This window comes from Carassius auratus, chromosome 41 (assembly GCF_003368295.1).
Source record: "Carassius auratus strain Wakin chromosome 41, ASM336829v1, whole genome shotgun sequence".
NCBI lineage: Eukaryota > Metazoa > Chordata > Actinopteri > Cypriniformes > Cyprinidae > Carassius > Carassius auratus.
The window spans coordinates 1,529,041-1,544,238 of record NC_039283.1 but is presented as its reverse complement, the minus strand read 5'-3'; the positions used below and the strand labels follow the sequence as shown (position 1 = coordinate 1,544,238).

Sequence of the window (15,198 nt, the reverse complement as noted above, 5' to 3'; positions counted from 1 at the left end):
TATTAGCTGCCCTGTCAGGGCTGCTTAACTTTATAAGTATAGGGCCATTACAGTAAATGCGCGGGACCATAATAATTCCGTATTGATCTCTAGAGCACTATTTTTTTCTCCAATTCTTCACAAAATTCCTTCAGATACTCAGAGAGGGAAAGAGGGGTGGACTGTGTGCCTTTGGCTCCGTTTCCAGTTGGCTGTAAATGGAGAGGCCCTGTGGGGATGATGCTAGGTGAGCTCTCGCCCAGAGAGACAAAGCACTTTTTACACAAGGTCACCGTAACTCACCGCGCCTGACACCAGCACTGGCATAATCGCTGCAGAGGTAGCGGCGAAAGATTGGCGATCTCTGCAGGAGTTCCCAGACGACCCACAGCTATATTCTCTAGCATCACTTCTCAAACGCACCAGTGGGATCCAGTCTGGCTGAAGGCGCCCTTCAGAAAGATACAGGAGAGGAGTCACTGTAAAGCACCTTTTTCAGATGAATTTCATAAAATTTAAAAGCTTGAAAGATTGAAAATAATCCAAACTGATTTGTTTCAGAGTTGAACTCAAGAACTGGATCAGTCTGATTTGTAAACCAATCATTCAAATTGGTTCTGAATAGAAAGCCCGATTCAACTCACAAAATGGACATCACAACTTCTCTCTGAACACACCGAGGGTTGGATGACATGTTCAGAGAAGAGCAATGAATAAGAAAAGAAAAAAGAAAAAACTGGCACACTACCTTGGTTTTGATTGGTCCTGGTTGAATGATATTGAATCTCATGCCATATCTGCCCCACTCTGCTGCCAGAGACCTGTGGGTAGATGGAATCAGTCAGACCTTTTTACACATGCTCTGATTTATTTGAAATTTGTCCCACTTTTTGGGGACATCCTATCTATCAAGACATGGCCATCACGGCTTCTACTGCAATAATCTTTCTGAGACCGATTTTTTTTCCCCATTAGATTTATCACACAGCGTAAGCAATGGCAAATACAGTGGCTCATGGTCAAACCAAGGAAAATGCGATCAAAGGGCAGTTAAGGCTCTGGTGATCTTATGTACAGAATGTATAGAACACTTCAAATCTGGTAAACAAATACTGTAGGGCCCTAAGATCTGAAAACACATAAAAAATTCTAAAAAGTACAAAAAGATTCAAAATCAATTTTAATATTAGTAAGAATTAAAAAGATGAATACAATAATAATAATAATTATATATATTATATATATATATATATATATATATATATATATATATATATATAATATATATAAAATATGATCTAAAAATAATATAATACAATATTTAAGATACTTATATATCTATATTCATATAAATATATTCAAATCTTTGCTCTAATAATATAATTTTTATTTATTTATTTTAATCAAAGGCAAGGCAATGGATTCAGATAAAAACTTTTTGGAATCAAGTTAGGATTCTCGTTTAATCATTCATGAAGAAACAAATATCAATAACAACCTCACCATTTTAATAATAATAATATACTTAACTACTAAATAATACAAATATAAAATTCTACTTTATATATTATATATAAGTAGTGTGTGCATGTGTGTGCGTGTATGTATGTATGTATATGTAGCATCATATATAAATAAATGTATTAACATAAATAAATCCTGTCATTGAACTAAACATTTAAGCATAGATTATATTATTAATGAGCAACTGATCCTTATCATCAGTTAGATAGTGTGCTGTTCACCCTCTCCCTGTTCTTTTTCAGCATATTTAACACTTCTTAAGGGTAGGGGATCAAGATCCCAATCTTACAATAAAAATGTAAATGAAACATAGCACACGGCACTTTCGTTATGATAATTTATGCAGCTCCCAAGAATATATTAGAAAGGCATTTGAGAGGAGGACCTGATTCTCAAAGGTGAACTGGACCAGGAGCCAGGAGAACTGGACCTGATAACATGTCTGTATTGTAACCGAGTACATACGTGCAAAGCGTCTCCACTCCAGCTTTAGCAGCAGCACTTGGCACGACAAAACCTGAGCCACTCTCAGCATAGATTGTGGTGATGGCCAGAAACGCAGCACCTTCAAATGAATAAATGCAACAAGATTATACGTTTCTGCTGCCTCAATTGAGATGAAACTAGGCTTCAGATCACCTGTGACACAATGAGATGATGATAAAATACACTGTATCGTGAAGGTCAGACTTGTAATCAATAATATATTATCTTTGGACCTCGAGTTAGTGGAGTAATTGAACAGTCTGTAATCACACTGTTCAAGGAAGCACAAAGAGGTCAAAAAAGAGGAGGTCAACCCACACACATACTTAGCATCAAGACAATGGGCAAAAAAAAACAAAAAAACATGGATCATCTACACAACCATACATCTCTTGTGCAGTCCAAGGCTGCACAAGAGATGTAAAAATCACAGTAAAAATCACAGTAAAACCAATTATATTGTGAAATATCATTACAATTGAAGACAACTATTTCCCATTTTAATATATTTTAAAATGTAATTTATTCCTGTGATGGCAAAGCTGAATTTTCAGCACCCATGACTCTTTAGAAATTGTTCTAATATGCTGATTTGTTAATACAAACACAGCAAAATATCAGTGACTTGTGTACTCTGTAAGACTTTTTTTTTTATTTGCTCTCACTGCCCTCTAGTGGTTATGTACTCTAACTCAACCACTTCCATTCAACCTATCTAACAACCGTTTCATGCATTTATGCATTTTGCAGAAGCGTTTATCCAGAAAGAGACTTACATTGCATTCCAGGTGCACATTTTTTATCTGTTCATGCATTCCCTGGTAATCAAACCTATGACATCAGCATTGCTAGAGCTATGCTCCACTGTTTGTAAGGGTAACATATATTTCTATCTTAATTAAAAGTTGAACTACTTTGCTACATCTCTATAAAAATAATAATAACCTTTCTCAGCTTTGATGAGGCGTTTCCCGATGTCTAGCGTGACATACGCGGTGCCGTTCAGCACTATGTCAGTGATGGTTCTCCAGGCATTGGGGGAAAGCTTTTCTGATGGAGAGATGAAGTTTCCAGCAGCATTGTTTATCACTACCTGTGGGTTAACAATGCATATCAGAAATAGTTTTTTTTTTTGGCTTAATCTATTGCATTACTGCTGTTCAGATGGAGACCTAAACCTACATCAGGCAGGCCGACATCATTGACAAGCTGGTTAACAGCGGCCTCCACTGAAGCAGGGTCTCTAACATTACACTGGACGGCATGGACCTGAAACATAAAGACAATTATCAAACTCTAGGAGGATGAAAACAAGTTCTTCACCGTAATCTGAATTGCTGTAAGAATATATAACACTGTTTGCATAGACTTTATAAAGCAGAGGTACCTTGTTTCCTGTCTGTTGTGAGATCTCATCTGCTGTTTTCTTCAAAACTTCAAGATTTCTGGATGTGTTGTGATGACAGAAGACTTAACAAAAATAATCACTCTAATTCAAATTGATTCAAGCTTTCGTCTTTGCTTGTAGGGTACATTAGCTTTTATTAAAGAATTGAAAGACCTACAAAAAAAGTGAAAATGTGTCTGAGGTAAAAGTAAGTCTCTTATGCTCAACAGGGTGCATTTATTTGATCAGAATTACAGTAAAAAACAATAATAGTAGAACAAAAGTAAATAAATAAAATGTAATTTATTCCTGTGAGAGCAAAGCTGAATTTTCAGCAGCAATCACTGCAGTCTTCTGTGTCACATGATCCTTCATAAATCATTCTAATATGCTGATTTGGTTCTCAGAAAAGAGTTCTTACTATCAATGTTGGACACAATTGTGCTGCTTAATATTTTTTAATTGTAATGAGATAACTAACCTGCTGGCTATCACGCACTCCGCTCCCAGTGAAGACAGAGTGGTGGTCATGGCTTTTCCGAGTCCCGTTCCTCCCCCAGTGATGAAGGCCACTTTGTTTTTATAAGTTCCTGGGAGAAGCATAACACTTTCAGAAGGTGGGAAGAATCTAGCTTGAGGACCGCTCTGGTATAAAGTGTTCGTCCCATTTCCAAACATCTGTTAAAGGATGCAAAGAGGTTCATTTTGTTTTATACATGAACTCAGTCAGGAATAAATAGTAGCTTTTATAAACAGAAAATGGGTGAGAGGTCATCAGGACAATGCCAATGTAAACAATTAGTACTTAAGCTAGAGAATTATACATTCTAATTCATGCAATACGTCTCAAATGAAAAATCAAGTATGAAAGACACGATTTCCCCATTCAGTGCACATATTACAATTAAACGAGATAATTTCAACCAAATATAACACACTTTGCAAGCTCTTTAAATTATCTAAAATGCAGACTTAAAAGTACAACCTTATATTTTATATATGGTTTATTTACCTAAAGTTTCAGGTAAAGAAATTACTTTATTTTAGCAGTATTTTATGAGATTTAGAAACGAAATTGTAAATAAATGCACAAAATCTAAGTGCGCATGGACAACATTGAATCCTTACTCGTGCTGGTGTGAAACACTTATTTGGAAAAACTCTATTTAACGCAGTCAATCCTCTGAACAGTGCCATAGCGTCAAAAGAAACAAATATTTTTTTTAGAGAGAAAGCGTGCTTTAATAATGTCAAAACATGCGAATAAACAAATAAAAGTCGGACTCAGTAAAGCCTCTGACTCATTGCAAGGACGTCTGAATATCCAGAATGATCTCTTCCGGTTTCCGGTTTGCTGGCTGATCTGGGATCAGACACGTGAGGCATTTCATCCAATAGCGTATCGCTGTTGAGCTGAGGAACAGATCTCAGATCAGCCAATGGAGACGCACGCCTCTGGTCGACTCCTAGGACATAATAACAAACGAAGCGGCTCTTTTAAGTAAATGTCTGTATGTTGTATCGTTCGTATGATTTGACATGTTTATTAGTAACGTTCGTTTTAACTTGTGCAAAATGTAGAATGCCATTTTGTGTAAGGTGGGAGGAAACAACTCTTGCTGACCAGTCGGCTAGTTGACAGCGCGCAGGGCTCAAGGAATCAGGTAAACAGCGGTTTATTTTGACAAAAGTGCTCAAAACAAACAATAAATAAGCACATGTGTGTGACATAACGTTATAGCTGCCAACTTATATCGAGAGAAAATTGCAATAATGTAAATATTTGGAGTTTTATGTTTTGTAGCATTGCTAACAGATACGATGCAGCATTTTATGTCTTATGACACTGTATGTGAAGAATACTGTATACTGAATTTGATGATTAACTTTAATATATGACAAAATTTACATGTATCTACTCCAATTATTAGTAATTATTTTAAGATAAATCTGATTTTTTAAAATAAAGTGCTGAACCATATGTCTGCCTCTCTCTCTCTCTCTCTCTCTCTCTCTTTCTCTCTCTCTCTCTCTCTCTCTCATAGGTATACATTTGTCTTTGAGGACAACCATCTCTGCTCCATCGAGATGGGGAACCAGCTGGCTGGAATTGCTCCATCACAGATTCTTTCAGTGGACAGTTACTTCTCTGACATCCATGATTATGAATATGACAAAAGTCTGGGCAGTACACGTTTTTTCAAAGTGGCCCGGGCGAAACATAGCGAGGGATTGGTTGTGGTTAAAGTCTTTGCAATCCAGGACCCCTCTCTGCCCCTAATCAGCTACAAACAAGAGCTGGAGGAGCTGAAAATCAGACTGCCCTCCTGTCAGAACTGTCTGCCTTTTCAAAAAGCCACACTAACTGAGAAAGCAGCCATACTGTTTCGACAATATGTTCGGGATAACTTGTATGACCGTATCAGTACGCGACCGTTCCTCAACAATGTGGAGAAGAAGTGGATCGCCTTCCAGCTCCTCAATGCTGTGGACCAGGCCCATAAATCTGGTGTGCGTCATGGTGACATTAAAACAGAGAATGTTATGGTGACGAGCTGGAACTGGGTGCTTCTCACAGACTTTGCTAGTTTTAAACCTACATACTTACCTGAAGACAACCCTGCAGATTTCAACTACTTCTTTGACACGTCCAGGAGGAGAACATGCTACATTGCACCAGAGAGATTTGTGGATGGCAGCATGTTCGCCACAGAAAGTGACCAGACGACTCCGCTTGTGGATCTCTCCAGCAATAGCCAGAGGACCAGGGGAGAACTCAAGCAGCCCATGGACATTTTCTCAGCTGGTATCCATCACCATTATATTGTTTTTTGTTTGCTTAAAGCCGATGCATTAATATGACATTTTTCAAAGACATTTTTGTATTTTCTTTTGCTAGGCTGTGTGATCGCAGAGTTGTTTACAGAGGGTGTCCCACTCTTCGACCTCTCTCAACTGCTGGCTTACCGTAAAGGACTTTTCCAAACCGAACAAGTGCTGATGAAAATTGAAGATCGCAGTATTAGAGAACTGGTAGCATTTCTTTTCTTATGAGATTTGATACTGTATATTCATTTCACTTTAGCTTTTACAAATGATTACACTACCATTCAAAAGTTTGGGATTGGAAGTGTTTCTTGAAAATGTTTTGAATTCTCTTTAGCTTACGGAGACTGCTTTTCTTTGATCAGAAATACAGTAAAAAGCAGAAATATTGTGAAATATTATTACATTTCAAACTTTTCAACTTTTCTATTTTAATATATTTTTAAATTAAATAAATTCCCGTGATGGCAAAGATGTATTTTCAGCAGCCATTCCTGTGGGCTTCTGTGTCACATGATCTTTCAGAAATTATTCTAATATGCAGTTTGGTGCATAGCATACCTAATCTTTTGAATGGTAGTGTGATTTATTTAATACATTATATAATAACACATTTAATAAATTATATGATACTAGTTAGTACTCTTAGTAAGATACTAGGTAGTACTCTGTATAATATCATCCACTCTATGCAGGTGGCACAAATGGTGCAGCGAGAACCGGAAAAACGTCTGACAGCTGAAGAATATCTAAAGCAGCAACGAGGCAAAGCTTTCCCAGACATTTTCTATACCTTCCTTCAGCCCTACATGGCACAGTTTGCCAAGGAAACCTTCCAGTCGGCGGACGAAAGGGTGTTGGTGATCCGTAAGAACCTGGAGAACATCCTCAATAACCTGTGCAGTGTCGGGCAGACGGGGAAGACTGAAAAACAGGAGAAGGCATCTCAAGAGCTTAGTTCGTCCAAGGAGCAAGGGCTGGTGGTGCTGGTGTCAGTGATTACATCCTGTCTTCAGACACTGCGTTTCTGTGACTCCAAGCTGGCAGCGCTGGAGCTGATTCTTCATCTGGCAGGCCGGCTGAATGTGGAGATTGTGCTGGACAGGATTACCCCTTACTTACTGCACTTCTGTAATGACTCTATGCCACGGGTCAGGGCCGAGGCTGTCCGCACACTGACTAAAGTCCTGGCACTGGTCAAGGAGGTTCCTCGCAATGATGTCAATATCTACCCAGAATACATTTTACCTGGGATTGCGCACTTGGCCCAAGATGAAGCCACAATTGTTAGACTTGCTTATGCAGGTATTCTACTACTAATGCCCGAATGAAATGTTTCTAAATTGTCTAGTCTAAAATGGCCTTTTCATATGTGTTAATCGTTTTCACAATCCAGTCAGTCTTTGATTTTAAATAAAACAAATGATTTGAGAAATTAAATCTTTTAAATAGGAAATTATTTGATATTATTTGAAGTCACAGAAGTGAAATGGATTGTGAAAGCCATTTTAAATTGACTTCAAACATATTTTCATAATGTAATATAATTCATTATATTACTGTTCAAAAGTATGGATTCAGTAAGATTTTTGTAGTGACAATTCATACTCTTATTCTGTAAGTATAAGAATTGCACAAAGTGAAAGCTAATACACTTTTTACATTTTGTAATGTAATATTTTACAGATTACAATTTAAAATATAATATAAAATGTGCTATATATTATAGAGAACATAGCACATTTGGCTGAGACCGCACTGCGTTTTCTGGAGCTGGTGCAGGAGAATAATTTGAGCTCTGAACAAGACCTCAATGGGGAGGACACAGAAGAAACGCTTCACCCCAATGAAAACTATGATTCAGGTAAATGTTTGTCCTTCAATAAAATCTCACCTTTATAGTGGTCTTAAAAGAAAGTTAAATCCAAAATGTAAGATCCCACTTTATGCACTGCAGTAATAAACAACTTGCATGTAAACATTCTAATGCTGTCATTAAAATGCTGTGGATGTGATCCATCCCTTGTCTAAAGAGCTGCAGGCCTTGCATGAGATGGTTCAGCAGAAGGTGGTGACTTTACTGAGCGACCCTGAGAACATCATTAAACAGACGCTGATGGAGAATGGCATCACGCGCCTCTGCGTGTTCTTTGGCAGGCAGAAAGCCAATGATGTCCTTCTCTCCCACATGATCACCTTCCTCAATGACAAGAACGACTGGCACCTCCGTGGAGCTTTCTTTGACAGCATTGTAGGTAGGTTGCCGTCAAATCACTTCATATAATATCAGACAGTCTCTTGCAACATTTAACCAAATCTCCTTCTCCCTGCAGGTGTAGCAGCATATGTGGGCTGGCAGAGTTCCTCCATCCTGAAGCCTCTTCTGCAGCAAGGCCTGAGTGATGCTGAGGAGTTTGTCATTTATAAAGCTCTCAATGCTCTAACTTGCATGTGTCAGCTTGGGCTACTGCAGAAACCTCACATCTACGAGTTTGTCAGTGATATTGGTAAGAGATACTGTTCTTTTGTATGTCATTTTTTAATGTGCTTAATAATTACTGTGTATAATTTATTATTTAAAATGTTATTGTCCCACAGCTCCTTTCTTGTGTCACCCCAATCTGTGGATCCGCTATGGAGCCGTGGGTTTCATCACCGTTGTCGCTCAGCACCTAAACATCGCTGACGTCTACTGCAAACTCATGCCCCATCTCAACCCTTTCATCACACAGCCTATTATACAGGTGTTTAGTCACAACCACTCTGAATAAAATTATCCTTTTGCATTTTGTGGAAGAAAGGAAGTTATACAGGTTTGGATGGACATGAGGGTGAGTACATGACAATTTTCATATTAGACGAACTCTCTTTTTGCCTTCGGACAGATTGATAAGGAGATTGTGTTGCTCAGTGTGCTGAAAGAGCCTGTAAGTCGCTCCATCTTTGACTATGCACTGCGTTCCAAAGACATTGGAAGTCTATTCCGACACCTGTTACTCCGCCAAAAAAAGCGCAACGGCTCCATCCCAGAATACCCAGATCCTGAGGATCCCGCAATTGCCCAGCTGCTTAAGAAACTTCTTTCTCAGGTCAGGAGTAAAATTAGTATGTTTTTTATTTTTTTTTATTACTATTTAGTAATTTTATTTAAGATTTATTTTCTTCACGAGTTTATATGGCTGCTTGTTCCAATTTCTTTATTTTTTAGAACAACATTTTAGTTATGAAAAGCCATAGCCCTGGCCATAACCCTAGTCCTGAGCAATGGTTGGTTAATAAAAGGGTTGTTTCAGGAACAATAAGGCACTTTGCCTCATGTCACACTTGGATAAATCAAGTTAAGCTGTTATCATTTGATTCCCTTTAGGGAATGACAGAGGCTGAGGAGGACAAACTCTTAGCTCTGAAAGACTTCATGCTAAAGTCCAACAAGGCCAAAGCCAACATCATAGACCAGAGCCACTTGAGTGATGGAGCCCACAGCGGAGTCATTGATCTCGGTACACTGGGCATCACCGGCCGACAGGTGGACCTCATCAAGCCTAAGCAGGAGTCTGAGGACAAGAGAGGTGGGTGACACTCTTTCTGCATTCAAATATACTGTTATTCGAGGATATATATATATATGCTTCTTATGTCATTGTGTCACCATTTAAAATGAATGTATTTTATTTTTATTTGTTTACAGACTTCGTCCCTTCTGCCTCTGGTATATTGTTTAGGTCTCATACAGCGGAGCTCTATTTGAAGCTTTGACTAACTCAGAGATTTCACGTTAACAGGCAGATGTAATGTGGATATATCCACTTTGTTTTGCACGGCAGCTCATGTTGGCTAATAATGCTCTGTTGCAGTCAGCTTGTTACAAACCAGTGGGAGTGAACTTTCAGAGTGCTCAGTATGGCTGCACAATTAATCAAATTTATAATTGCGATTACAATTACAGATGGCAACAATATGTAATCGTTCAAAGCACCAATTAATCGTTCATAGTCCTTTAAGATGTGTTTTTTCTTAGGTTATATTCAGGGTTTTTCCATGGTTTCCATTTTACTTTTATTATAACATCATCTTAATTGTAAAATTAATACTTTTAAAGTGCAGCCTTTGTGAGAGTTTTTCCAAAAACATTTTCATCGATTTCCCAGTAGCAATGGAAGCAGTAGGTTGCATCAAATCAGGTCTCCCAAATGTGATGGTCAGATATGACCAGATATAATCACTTGTATGATCAGATATCACTTTGCAAGGGACCCCTTTCCCATGGATAAATATATATTTATACTTTATTATTCCTTGTAAAAAATCTTTATACAATTTTTGAGCTAGTGTGGAAAAAGAAAAAAATTTAAGCTGGGCTTGTAAAACTGTAGCTGTACGTCACAGGTGGTTTAAAATATTGCTCTCAACATATTTTAGAGTCCCCTAGTGCAGTTTGTTTTCAGTTTGCTTCTGTTTGATTAAAATATTGACTTTTGGAACTAATTTTAATTTACTTACGACCTGTGTGACTGTGATGACTAAACTGAACTTTGATGACTGTGTTAACACTTTTACTGAGCATCAAGTGTTTTAGAAACCAGAAATGAATCTTCTATCAAAACCACTTTTAAAACGGGTTAATTGTCTTTCTCTTTTGGCAGCTCGCAAACATATGAAACAGGACTCCAACTTGAATGAAGAGTGGAAGAGCATGTTTGGTTCTCTGGATCCTCCCAGCTTGGCACAGACGCCCTCGACGGTACATAATGTTCTAGTTCTGAGCAGTGGTGGGGAGACCAACGGAACTCTGGCCGGAGAGCGCCTGCGATCTGAGAGTTCCTTACGGACTCTTAACCTCCCTCATGTTCCATCCTCAGCCCAGATCGACCGCTGAGCCGACAGAGTGCTATCGTCCCTCCCCTGCTCTTTCTCTCCTCTCCATTCAGCCTCGTCCATCACCTTTTCTGCATCAGCACCTTTTTAGTGTGAATTTGTCCATGTTGTAGCTTTGTTGTAGCACACTAAAGGCTTTAAATCATCAGTCGTCTGATATTTTCCGTAATGTTTGCACAGACATGCAGGAATGTGCTGGATTTTCCCAGATTAACTGTATTAGCATGTTGTTCCTAAATAATAATGATAAAAGACGAAAATCTTAAACCGCTCCCCATTGCTCTTCATCTGCAGATTCCTGAAGGTGGAGCCATGCAACCCAGGAAAACAGCAGCTCTCCCTAATATTCAAGTGGTACAGTCTGTAACTGGAGCGTCCACGTACCAACGGCGCATCACCACATGCAAGGCAGAGCTACAGCAGCTGGTGCAGCAGAAAAGAGAGCAATGCAATGCAGAGCGCATGGCCAAACAGATGATGGAGAGTGCAGAATGGGAGAGCAGGCCTCCACTGCCAGGTACAGCAGTCATGTCACCTCGCTAATACATTCTGTGGCTGTCTAGACTCTGCTTGTTAAATCTTGTATAAAAATCATCTGCAGCTGATTTTTATTTACTTTTTCATTTTAAATTTAAAATGTCTCATCCTTTTTGAATCAAAGCCACCCCCACCCCAATTCTGAATATTATGAAGTTATTTTAAAAGAAATTGCTACATTAAGTTACTTTTTGTTAGTGGGTTATAGTGTAACTAGCTGCTTTTTGAAAAGGGTGGTTGAACTACTTTAAATGAGTTGATTGAGGTTTTTCTAGCGTGTGTTTTCTAGTGTGTGTGTTATTTCCACTTTGGTAACTGTAACGGTTACATTGCAGGGTGGCATCCTAAAGGTCTTCTAGTGGCTCATCTCCATGAGCACAAATCTGCCGTGAACCGAATCCGAGTCTCCGACGAGCACTCGATCTTTGCTACATGCTCCAATGATGGAACTGTAAAGATTTGGGACAGCCAGAAAATGGAGGGCAAGACGACCACCACACGGTATTTAATATCTATACAATGTCTCTGAATCGTCTAGGTTGTTGTTTTCCTGTAATGTGAACTGGGATGATTGAAAAAGTGATAATTTCAGGTCTGTGCTTACGTATTCACGGATTGGAGGCCATGTGAAAACGCTGACCTTTTGTCAGGGGTCACATTACCTTGCTGTTGCATCAGATAATGGTTCCATCCAGCTTCTTGCAGTTGAGGCAAACAAGCCACCCAAATCACCCAAATTCCAGCCCTGTCAGACCAGGTGTGTGCATGTCATATTCTGTAACTACTTTCTCTACTTGTAACATCCCAATTGTGTGTGCTTCCATACAACGGTATAAATGAGTAAATCAAGACCATCACACTCAAGTCAGTCTCACTCAAGCAGTCAGATAAGTAAGCCACTGAGTCTTTTCCAGGTTCCTGGATCTGAAGGATGAGGGCTGTGCGGTGGATGTACATCACTTTAACTCGGGGGCGCAGACGGTTCTGGCCTACGCCACTGTGAATGGCTATTTGGTGGGTTGGGACCTCCGCAGCAATAGTAATGCCTGGACCCTCCGCCATGACCTGCGCCAAGGCCTCGTCACTTCCTTTGCAGTGGACATGCACCAGTGTTGGCTGTGTGTGGGTAAGAGTGCATTGTGTAGGTGAAGTAAACCGGAAATGAGTGCCAATCAAAACCCAAATAACAGAAGAATGTTTTCAGCACATTCTTGTATTATGAATTAGGTTTGCTCTCTCAAGCTGGGATTTAACTTATGTCCTACTCACATAGGCACAAGTAATGGAACAATGGCATGCTGGGATATGCGGTTTCAGTTACCAATTTCCAGCCACTCCCACCCAGCCCGAGCTCGAATCAGACGCCTGCTGATGCATCCACTCTACCAGTCCTCCGTCATTGCAGGTGAAAAGTCTCTTATGCTTACCAAGGCTACATTTATTTTACCAAAAATACAGTAAATATAATATTTTGAAAATATTACTATAAATTTGAACAGCAATATTTTGAAATATTATTATAGTTTAAAATAACTGTTGTCTATTTTGACATGTTTTAAAATGTAATTTATCCCTGTGATGGAAAGCTGAATTTTCAGCAGCCATTACACCAGTCTTCAGTCTCACACGATCCTTAAGAAATCATTTGAATATTGTTATGCTAATTTGTATTCTGATTTGATGCTCAAGAAACATTTCTGATTATAAATGTTGAAAGCAGTTGTTCTGATGAATAGAAAGTTTAAAAGAACAGTATTTGAATCACTTTTGATGCATTTCATATAACCTTGCAGAATAAAATGATTAATTTCTTAAAATAAAAAAAAGATTATAAATATAGAAAATAGGGTATGTTCATAAAGGTTTTTCTCATTCTCAGCTGTCCAAGGTAACAATGAAGTGTCCATGTGGGACATGGAGACTGGAGACAGGAAGTTCACCCTGTGGGCTAGCTCTGCCCCTCCGCTTTCAGAGATGCAGGTATGTTATTTTTATCACTTTTGCATCACAATACAAGTTCACAATAATGAATAACTTCAATCAGACCTACCTTCCATCATTACACTGGAATCTGTTGTCCTCTACAGCCCTCTCCTCACAGTGTTCATGGGATATACTGCAGCCCTGCTGATGGCAACCCTCTCCTACTTACAGCTGGATCTGACATGAGAATCAGGTATGGCTAATTAGCAAACTATCACTGTTGAGATGTTCTGATTTAACAGGTTAGAAGTCTCGTTCAATAATATTAAATTAATATTAGATTATTATTCCATGTAAGGTGTGTTTTCAGAAATTTAACTCAGATTTATGTGGACGTAGCCTACGATTTTTTTAAAAGACACCTCAGATATGTATCCTTGGCCACCGATGATATCCCACAATCCTTTGCAGTTTAATGTTAATCCATTAGCTCCAGAACAATGTTTTTTTTTTTCCATAAAGTCATCAAATATATCCAAAGCTCAGCTGAATATGATTTAGATGTTACATGGATAGATGGATTCGAACAAAACCAAGTTATATATCATAAAGCTGGGCACAAAAGTTTTACATCCCAAGATTATGAGGCCATGTGCAGATTGTGTTCTGTATGATATCTGCAGGTTTTGGGATTTGGCCTACCCTGAGAGGTCATACATCGTTGCAGGCTGTGCAAACGACTCTCTTCACTGCCCTTCTGTTTTCTACAACCGCAAGATCATAGAAGGAACAGAAGTAGTACAGGTCTGAAGCTCATTTCCATCTGATTTCCTGCACATTTATATTTAGCTGATCTTCATTTTCGTCTCCCTTTAACCTTACCAGGAGATCCACAGTAAACAGAAGAGCGGATCCACTGAGGACACGCCCCGCCGGGGCCCAGAATCCCTTCCTGTGGGTCACCATGACATCATTACTGATATTGCCACTTTCCAGACCACCCAGGGCTTTATAGTCACCTCCTCTAGAGATGGCATTGTCAAAGTCTGGAAGTGAGAGACACACTGTGCTAAGATGGGACACCATTTGTATGAACGTTCGATCAAGTGCACTGTAAATTTAAATATAATGCCAATTAATATAATTAAGTAACTTAGGATCAAATCCAGTTTAAAAAAATGAAATGTATACAAAACAGTGACAACCAACAGTGTGTGTGCACGAGCAGTTTACTTAGTATGTTTTTGTTTTTCTGTGCAACTGCTTTGTGGATATCAAGGTCAGAGAATATGACCACACTGCAGGAGACTTTGGGAGTGTTTCTCACAGTTCACGCACCGCTGATCCCATTTGGTTTTGTTTTGAGGCTGAGGTGCAAGACATGGATGGGGATGAAACTTCCATTATAATCACTGTGTAATAGTTATGGATATTACTGAATAAATGTCATGATAAATATGTATTAGATTTTTTTTATAACAGATTACAGAAGTAAAATAGGTTGCGAACCACAATATTTTACAAGATTTAAAGTCAAAAAAATGCATTGACTTGAAAAAATGTCATACAATGTAAGACGTTATAGAAATATACATACATATATATATATATATATATATATATATATATATATATATATATATATTTTATCATTTTGACTT

General features: G+C 38.6%; 2 protein-coding genes and 1 pseudogene across 3 annotated transcripts in view; 1 reads left to right on the top strand and 2 right to left on the bottom strand.

Annotated features, from left to right (window-relative positions):
* The window catches only part of LOC113059477 (collagen alpha-6(VI) chain-like), a 1,020,620-nt gene that overhangs the window by 986,188 nt on the left and 19,234 nt on the right, over nucleotides 1-15,198 (bottom strand).
* LOC113059693 (2,4-dienoyl-CoA reductase, mitochondrial-like) lies at nucleotides 269-4,690 on the bottom strand (annotated as a pseudogene).
* On the top strand, nucleotides 4,792-14,999 carry LOC113059512 (phosphoinositide 3-kinase regulatory subunit 4-like). 2 transcript variants are annotated; one of them, XM_026228033.1, is made up of 21 exons: nucleotides 4,792-5,040; nucleotides 5,422-6,182; nucleotides 6,276-6,409; nucleotides 6,898-7,507; nucleotides 7,932-8,066; nucleotides 8,236-8,457; nucleotides 8,536-8,709; nucleotides 8,801-8,946; nucleotides 9,088-9,291; nucleotides 9,570-9,771; nucleotides 9,891-9,911; nucleotides 10,846-10,943; nucleotides 11,372-11,594; nucleotides 11,950-12,115; nucleotides 12,207-12,371; nucleotides 12,529-12,740; nucleotides 12,888-13,019; nucleotides 13,494-13,594; nucleotides 13,702-13,790; nucleotides 14,221-14,341; nucleotides 14,423-14,999. In XM_026228033.1, the coding sequence occupies exons 2-21, from the start codon at nucleotides 5,465-5,467 to the stop codon at nucleotides 14,591-14,593; spliced, it is 4,044 nt and encodes a 1,347-aa protein (XP_026083818.1). In that variant the 5' UTR covers nucleotides 4,792-5,040; nucleotides 5,422-5,464; the 3' UTR covers nucleotides 14,594-14,999. The 2 variants fall into 2 exon arrangements, with proteins under 2 accessions (XP_026083818.1, XP_026083819.1); XM_026228034.1 differs by lacking the exon at nucleotides 9,891-9,911.